The 8,945-nt window shown below is 33.4% G+C and overlaps 1 protein-coding gene across 1 annotated transcript in view; it reads left to right on the plus strand.

The window, feature by feature from the left end:
• LOC106464469 (iroquois-class homeodomain protein IRX-6-like) overlaps positions 1-8,945 on the plus strand; it is a 60,269-nt gene that overhangs the window by 33,657 nt on the left and 17,667 nt on the right. Inside the window, exon 3 of the mRNA XM_022392671.1 lies at positions 3,556-3,653. Within this exon, the coding sequence (XP_022248379.1) occupies positions 3,556-3,653 (98 nt within the window). The remainder of the gene's footprint in view (positions 1-3,555; positions 3,654-8,945) is intronic.

Consider the following 8,945-nt stretch of genomic DNA (forward strand, 5'->3'; position numbering starts at 1 on the left):
TTTTTTTTTGAATTTCGCGCAAAGCTACACGAGGGCTGGCTATCTGCGCTAGCCGTCTCTACTTTAGCAGTGTAAGGCTAGAGGGAAGGCAGCTAGTCATAACCACCAACCGCCAACTCTTGGGCTACTCTTTTACTAAAGAATAGTGGGATTGACCGTCACATTATAACGCCTCCATGGCTGAAAGGGCGAGCATGTTTGGTGGGACGGGAATAACAGAGAAGGAAGAGGAAATTTGTTGCTGGGTCAGTTTTATGCCCTGGATATTTATTTCACAAAACAACCCTTACATTAATAATTTTGATATTCTTACGCTTATTTCTTTTTCATTTCAAAGAATTTTTACCCAAATGCAAATAAAATCATTATATTTATATCCAATAATAGATTTTCAAGATTGAGATTTCAGAAAAGCTTTAAATGTGTAGGGCCGCGTTTGTCCTAATGGTTTGCTTGCAGGACTGTATATCTGTGAGTTCAGTGTTCGCGTCCCGATATTATATGAAAGAAGTGTTCCGTCTGTCAAATCTCACTATTCAATCAGACAAGAGTGGTCCATGAGTTGGCGGAATGGTGTTGTTGACTAAGTGCTTTCCCTTAATTTAGTCTAACAACTCAAAATTAAAGATAGCTAGTGTCCTTGAGTAACTTTCGCGAATATCCGAAAAACAAACGAGTAGGGTTTATGTTCCAAAATACTCCCCACGTTTAGTAAAAGTCTTTACTACGTAATTTGAATCGTTCGTTACTTATATTATGAATATATTTTCGATTATTCTACGCAGTTTATATATATCTAGCTAGATTTGAACATTTCTGGTTTAAGTGACGTTAAATACAACTTTTAACTGATAGAGAGTAGTCCAAGAGATGGCGGCGGGTGGTGTTGAATAGCTACCTTCTATCTAGTCTACCAGTTCTAAAACTAAAATAGGAATGGCTAGCGCAGATAGTTCTGAAGTAGTTTCACGAGAAATCCAACAAATAAACAAGCTGACGAATTAGGTCAAGTGTGGGCCAATGGTTAGTCTGTATGGACTGTAAATCCGAGAGTTCATGGTTTGTATCCCGTTCCTACACTTTTGGTCATGAATGCGCTATAAGAGTGACGATCAGATTCCACTATTTAGTCAGGTAAAATTAGTCCAAGAGTTGAGAGTAGGTGCTATTAATTAGTTGCCTTCTATCTAGTGTATCAGTTAAACATTAAGTACAACTAGCTCAATTAGCCTTTAACCAATTGTGGTCCAAAGGTTTATGTGCTACACTATGTATATGTGGCTCCAAGGCTTGTGTTCCGCCCCCCCTTAACAAAATACACTTCACACACTTTGGGATCATGAGTGACGGTCAGATTCCTAATAATCGGTCAGACAAGTGCAGCCAAAGAATTACGGTGGATGTAGTTGGCTATGTACCTTCTTTATAATGTAACATCTCAAATTTGGGTCGGCTAGCTTTTTGCGAATGTAAAAACAAAAAACAACAATCCAAAGCAAATAGCTATTGTGTACCTTGCGCGAACATTCTAAAATAAACAAACAAGTTAACAAATGTATACTACAGTAACGCGCACATTCTAAAACAGATATATAATACAGTAATGCGTACATTCTAAAACAGACAAACAAGCTAACAAATATATACTGCAGTGATGTGAACATTTTAAAACAGACAAACAAGCTAACAAATATATACTGCAGTGATGTGAACATTTTAAAACAGACAAAAAAGCTAACAAATATATACTACAATAACGCGAACATTCTAAAACAGACAAACATCTAACAAATATATACTACAGTATTTACTTCAATTTAAAATTGTCTTATCCTAAAAGCATAAAACCGTAAAATTTTATTTACTGAAATCTTACAGCCTGCTTCCTAAGTTGGTAACATTTTACGCTGATGTTATTGGAAAATTTGATTTGAAGCATCTTTTCTCAGAAGTTTGAAATGATATATTTTGAAATTTACATAAACTTTTTAAATTTCTAAATTTCAATTTGTTTAGCTGTTTTTTTTTGTTTTTTTTTCAAATTTACTGCAACTATTAACTCCGTATGAGTTCTAATAAAAATCACACAGTGTCTTTTACTTTAGGCTGTGATATGTGCAATTAAATTATTCGCCTAAGTACATAAGACTGTGTACAAATTTTAGCAATTATCTTGTTAGCTTTTAAGTCCTTCGTTTTAAGTAAATTAAGATATTTCAAATGTTTTTTCTGTTGAAGCAAGAAATTAGTTTTAGGATACTTCCAAGAGGACTGCTTTGGTTTGTTTTGAATTTCACGCAATGATACACGAGAGTTATCTGCGCTAGCCGTCCATAATTTTGCAGTGAAAAACTAGAGGGAAAGCAGCTAGTCATCACCACCCACCGCCAACTCTTGGGGTACTCTTTTAGCAACGAATAGTGGGATTGACCATCACATAATTATGCCCCCATGAACCCACGACTCTCAGATTGCGAGTCAAGCTCCCTAACCACATGGCCATGGCGGGCCCAAGAGGACAACAGTTTGCCACAAGTAAATATTTGGTCGCTTATTATGAAAACTCGTTTCACTTGTTTTCTTTGATTTTGTTAAACCTTTGATCAAACAGATAATGTTGTTATGACATGTCTTATTTATTCAGTAAATGGAAATAGATTTTGTTTGTTTGTCTTCGAGCAAAGCCACATTGGGCTATCTGCTGTGTCCACTGCTGGCAACTTAACCCAGGATTTTAGCATTGCAAGTCAGTAGACTTATCGCAGTTCTACTGGGGGACTGTAAATAGATAAGAAATATATTTTGACAGAAAGTCAATGGACTAGAATTAATAGCGTTTAAGTCTAGTATTCGTTATAATAATGCCTCGCTTTGGTGTTTTCTGCGAGAAAGATCTACATAGAATTTAAGATATGATCACATTTCAAAACGTTTGTAACACTCTTTCCCTCTTTCAATAGTATTTTTCTTTACATTTCAGTTTATTTCTAGTTACGTTTAATATAACTGCTTCCGTTTCTATATCCTTTGTACTGCAATTGAAATAAAATAAATACAAAATGACATGCTGTAGTTATAATGAAAATACTACTAATTTGATCTTTACACGGAGAGTCTTAAAACTTCGAAAGTTTCGTACCTATGTGTTTTTGTTTTTAAGTTTTAAAATATTTTCAAATAGTGAAGCTATTACCTAAAAATGAATGGTTAGCATGTATACTACGACATTATACTCAAAAGAATCATCTTGTTGACTGTGGTAAAAATTTCAAAAGACCAAATATTCTTAATAAACGTTAACATTAGATAATCTTGAAGAAGTTTAAATGAATAAAAACCTTATAACCCGAGCGAAATAGAAAGGCAGACCTTTCGAAAGCGCTCGGGTTATAGGGTTTTTTATTCATTTCTATCAAAACTTCTTGAACCTACGTGTTTTTTCTAACATCATTGAAGAAGTTTAAATTATGCTTAATAACAATTTGTGTCTTACGATATGCGTTTTCATAATTCAAACGGCTTATTGTAAAACAAAGATTTATTGTCTATTTTTAGAATTCTGCTTACACAATGAAAGAAAGCGTAGATAGCCCCTGGAGATCTATACCCCAACCTGCTTCGTATTACTATGATTCAACCTTGGCTAGTTATGGGTAAGTAGATATCAAGGCTAGAGTCGAGTGACTTTAAGCAGCATAATACAATACCAACAAACTGTTCCATCAGTAACGAATACATTTCAAAACAAATTACTGTAGCGTCTATTTCTAGAATGTATAAATCGATTACTGTAATATTCCTATCGACAATGTAATGTTTAAACTGTGTCATCTGAGTGCACAAATAAGTTAGATTAGTCAAACCAGCAGAATATATTTATCGTATCTTGTATTTTTCTTTGTTGAAGTTTCAGCGGACTTATACTGATAGAAACCGGGTTTTGATACTTGTGGTGGGCAGAGAAGAGATATCCCTTTGTGTAGCTTTGTGCAACAAACAACAACAGCTTTGTTGCAGTTTCATTGCTACATGTTTAATAATATTAACGTAAACTATAACGGTATTAATTGTTAATGTGCAACAATTATTTTAAAGTAATTGGAAGGTATTTGATATTTTTAAGCAGATGTCTATCACCCATTCAGCTAAATGACCTGATGTGATTTTCAACTCCAAAATTAAATGTGCCTTTATTAACTACAATATAGCGTTTTCTATGTAATTTTAATTTAACATAAGTAATATAAAATAATAATAATAATACTCTGCTCTTATCAGCTTATTTTCATATAACTGCGTTAAAATGCATTTAATGATTAATTTTTGTTCATATTATATAAATAGTTAATTCATCTAATAGATTTAATATATTATTATTTCAATATTCATGTTAAGAGCACATTAAGTGCACAGAGCTATTGTCTCCCTGGGATGCGCCCCCCAGTGGCACATTAGTATGTCTGTGGACTTATACAGCTATAAATCGGGTTTCGATAACCGTGTTGGGCAGAGCACAGATAGCCCTTTGTGTAGCTGTGTGCTTAATAACAAACAACAACCTTGCGATGAATCTAGCAGATAGTCCAATGTTGCTTTGCGCTAAAAAAAACACAAAAAATATTTCCTTCAAATACTTTTTTCGGTATTGATAACATAAAGACTGATGTGTTGTATACTATTATCATAAGATAATAAAATTTGCATAGCGGAGCAGAATTATGGCATATGATATGCGAATAAATACGAATTAATAAGAAATTGTTACTTAAATATTTTACTGACATCTACTAGCATTCGTGTTTGTTGTTGTTTTTGTTCGTTTGTTTTTTAATATTCATTCACTTGTACATAGTTCTAAGTTTAAGAGTCGGTCTCGAATAGTGCACATTATGGTGGAAATATTGCCATAAACTAAGTTAAGAAGTGGCTAAACTGTTTTATGTAATGCCACACCAGTTTTTGGCGACAGTGGGAAAATATTCTATAAATGTGTTTATTATATGTACAATACTTATGATATTTCATTAGAAGTATAGATACAGGTAACAAGAGGGGGATCCTCAATAACCGCCGCACTTGAAATTATCTTAGGTAGGATTAGAGTAAATTAATCTATGAGTCCTTTTTTCTTTTTATTATTTAGCTATATTATAATATTACTTATATTTTTGTGCGCCAGCACTACCAAGCGTGGGGCGCGCGCTTACGCCTGAATCGATTTTATTACTAATCGGGATCTCTACCAGCCTATTCTCAAACTGTAATTCCTTTAGGCAGGATTAAAATAAATTAATCTGTGAGACTTGGGCGTGGTCAAATATATCACTCGAAAGGTTTTGACCACCTGAGTTCAAAACTGTAATTAGATCTCAAATTGGCCAAGAGATGATGGAGCTAGGAGCTAAATGTTTGTACTTGAAGAAAAAAAAAAAACTCAGAGCCGTTCTACGTTCCACATTGCATCACTTTCAAAATTAAATTAAATTTTATATTAACTACAAACTTTAAGAACTCTTTCTATTTAGTTTTAATTTAAACCGTTCAACAACAAATAACTTAAACTAATGTGCTTTCAACATCTAATTTTAATACAAATGCATTAGAAATGAAGTTTCAATCATATTGTCAGCTTGTCGTTCCTGCCGACAATTTTTAAGTAGGCTTTGTATATTTGAACAAAATTTACCTCTTAAACTTAACGTTTGTCTAATTGAACGGAAGAATACTTACGTTTTATGTTCCTAATAATTTGTTTTATAAAACGCTTCGTGTACATTTTGTTATTAACGCAAGGTCTTTCCGTGTATTTCATGTTAATGTGCAAGCATTAGGTTTAAGAGAATTTTCTCTTATTCATATAATTATATAGAATGTTCAAAGAAGACTATGAATAAATACCTTTTATACACAATTGTCGATCATTTCATTTGCGTGCGGATATTGTTGCTTTATTTACAAAGTCGTGGAAAGACAGGCATAATGGATGTGTAATACAAAATATGAATATAAAAGCACTTTCAGGTAGAAACATTGATGAGAACTCGGTAAACTTCAAAAATTTCGTAAGTCAATAAATTTAATTTTTGTTCTTTCCCATTCCGAAATTAGTGAATCACGCATTCCGTCATATAAGTACACTCAGTTGAACTATATCTTAACAAGTGCTTAATACACCATTTAACCCAACAGAAAAAAATCTTAAATATGTATATATAATTTTAAAGGTGGAAGTTAACTACAGACTTACAAAAAATGTACGATATACTGGATTCATAGTTTATTCTGAATGGTGCCTGGCATGGCCAGGTGGATAAGGCGCTCGACTCACAATCTGAGGGTCGCAGGTTCGATTCCGCATCCCACCAAACATGCTCGCCCTTTCAGCCGTGGGGGCGTTATAATGTGACGGTCAATCCCACTATTCGTTGGTAAAAGAGTAGCCCAAGAGTTGGCGGTGGGTGGTGATGATTAGCTGCCTTCCCTCTAGTCTTACACTGCTAAATTAGGGACGGCTAGCGCAGATAGCCCTCGTGTAGCTTTGCGCGAAATTCCAAAACAAACAAACAATTATTCTGAATGTTCGATTACATGACCTCTATCGGCGTACATTAAAATCTGTACAATAATTAAAAACAAAAACTAAATTAATTTATAATTCCATATAAGTGGTTAGACTTTGAAAATGCAAAAACACAAGAAATATGTAACTATATTAATGTTTTCAGAATATACTACAAGTTAAAAATGACACGAGCTCCAACAATTGTAAATTTAATAATGTCTTGGTGCATAATCGTGAAATTTAGATATCTTATTATTGGTTCATTAAAGCGCTACGAGTAACTTTGACTTGGAAATCTGCTAAGTGAATTGTAGTTACAGTTTGTTGATTTAGCTTGGAAATGGATGTGATAAAATAGAAGGACTAGAAATATAACATATGGTGGTCAGTATGCTAATGTTTTATACTACAATACTGTCTATACAACAATGTTTTAAAATATCCATGACACAGGAACAAGATTGTTATCACTTCTATATCTTATAATTGAGGTTATACATGTTCGTGTGTCCAAAGCTTTGGACACGTGTATAACTGAAAACCATGAAGCATATTTGAAATAATTAGGTTTGACCTGCAGTTGGAAACCGATCTAAGTGATTAAATTTCGCAAAAACTCATTAACAGTTCATATCATTTGTGCTTTACTTTTCAAAATATAACGTAACTATTTACTTGTAATCTTAAGTTATCTACTTAAATACAAAATGGTAGGACCTATTCATTAATTAACAAAACTTGGTACATTTTTGGGGCTTTTAAATATTGGAAATGCACAAAAATTCTTAGAAGACAAAATCTTGTCTTAGATATAAAGACGTAACGATATGCTTCTTTTAACTAAATAACATTATGACTATCAGACAGAACTAAGAACACTTTGTACTTATAAAAACATTTTGGTATTTAATACTGTCAACATAGACATATTGGATAAAAAACCAAGTGAGAGGCCCAAAATATTGTCGTCCCTAATAGGGAATAATTTTGAAGTAAGCTTTGGACTTCATCGCCCTTCTGAAAAAAAAAATCAAAGGACGGTCCTTGCCACTAAAACGTTTTTTTATACTATATACATCAATTTCAATAACTTGTAGTGTCAGAATATATCCAATAGAGCCTATGGCTTCAGAGGGTTTCCTTGATATTTTTCAATATACTATCAATACAGAACGGACCAGAATGCGATCCACAGACCACATTACATGATTCCTGTCATTCGTTTTCTAAGCTTTACGCTCTAAATATAATTGACTCTGTGCTTTCCTATTTACATAAGCCACGAACAGAGATACTCAGAACTTGACCACTGATGAAAGAATATGTCAATAGAAACATAGCATGAGGACTGAATAGCCTTACATGTCTGTCCAATCCTATTCATCCTGCTGACTGATTATAATGTGTAAAAACGCATATGTTTTTTAAATGTATACAAGCTTGGGTGACAGATCAAAGTCTTAACATAGGTGTTTGTTTATATTTCAACCAGTTTCTGAACAGCTGAAATAGCAGCTTTGACAATGTATTTTGTATGTGTCTTTGCAAATACTGTCAAACTATTTATTTACTAGCTGGAGTACACGTCCCCTAGACGGAAGTTATCTAAATTCATAATTAATGAAAGGTTATCTTAGGACATGAAAAGTTGCTTCCGTTATATGTAATTGTAAAAAACACAAAAACGCCTAAAAACTGCAAGACACAAAATGTGAAGTCGCAAATTTGCATGTATTTCTGCATGGACCTAACAAACCTTCATGCTAAATTTGGTGAAGATTTGTTTACAGGAGATGAGGTAGTGGTAAAAACGCAAAAACACTCATAAAAACCGCAAAACTGAAAATGTGTATGTACCCCCGTATGGACCTACTGAACCTCCATATCAATTTTTGTGAAGTTACATGGACCTACAACAGAAAGTACTCTTATATTTATATAGATTCTTAGAAACTTATAGTAGAATAATTGGAAACACATTTGTCAGATAATACTATCCTGTTAAGAGCCTTCACGATTTATTACCAATATACGTACTTGACTTCTAGATCTCTGTGGAATAGCAATATACAGTCTTCGCCAAAATGTTTGTATTTATTTTGATATTATTGTATATATGCATGGAGTAATTATTGAGTAAATGCCCGAGTAGTAACAGGGAACGTAATTTATGATCGAACAAACATGTACGAGTTGTTATTTTGGTCCGTATAAGTTGTTTTGAGCATTTTTTTCGTCAAATCACACATACACATCTGCTTTGTATAAAAATGGGTTATTTTGGTATAATGTTTTTCAAAACAGATCAACGCTTTGTTCAGACAACTTTTCTGTACTTGATGTAGAGTAATGTTTTGTCACGTACCAGAAGTTATAGGGCGTC

This window comes from Limulus polyphemus, unplaced genomic scaffold (assembly GCF_000517525.1).
Source record: "Limulus polyphemus unplaced genomic scaffold, Limulus_polyphemus-2.1.2 Scaffold60, whole genome shotgun sequence".
In the NCBI taxonomy this organism is placed as follows: Eukaryota; Metazoa; Arthropoda; class Merostomata; order Xiphosura; family Limulidae; genus Limulus; species Limulus polyphemus.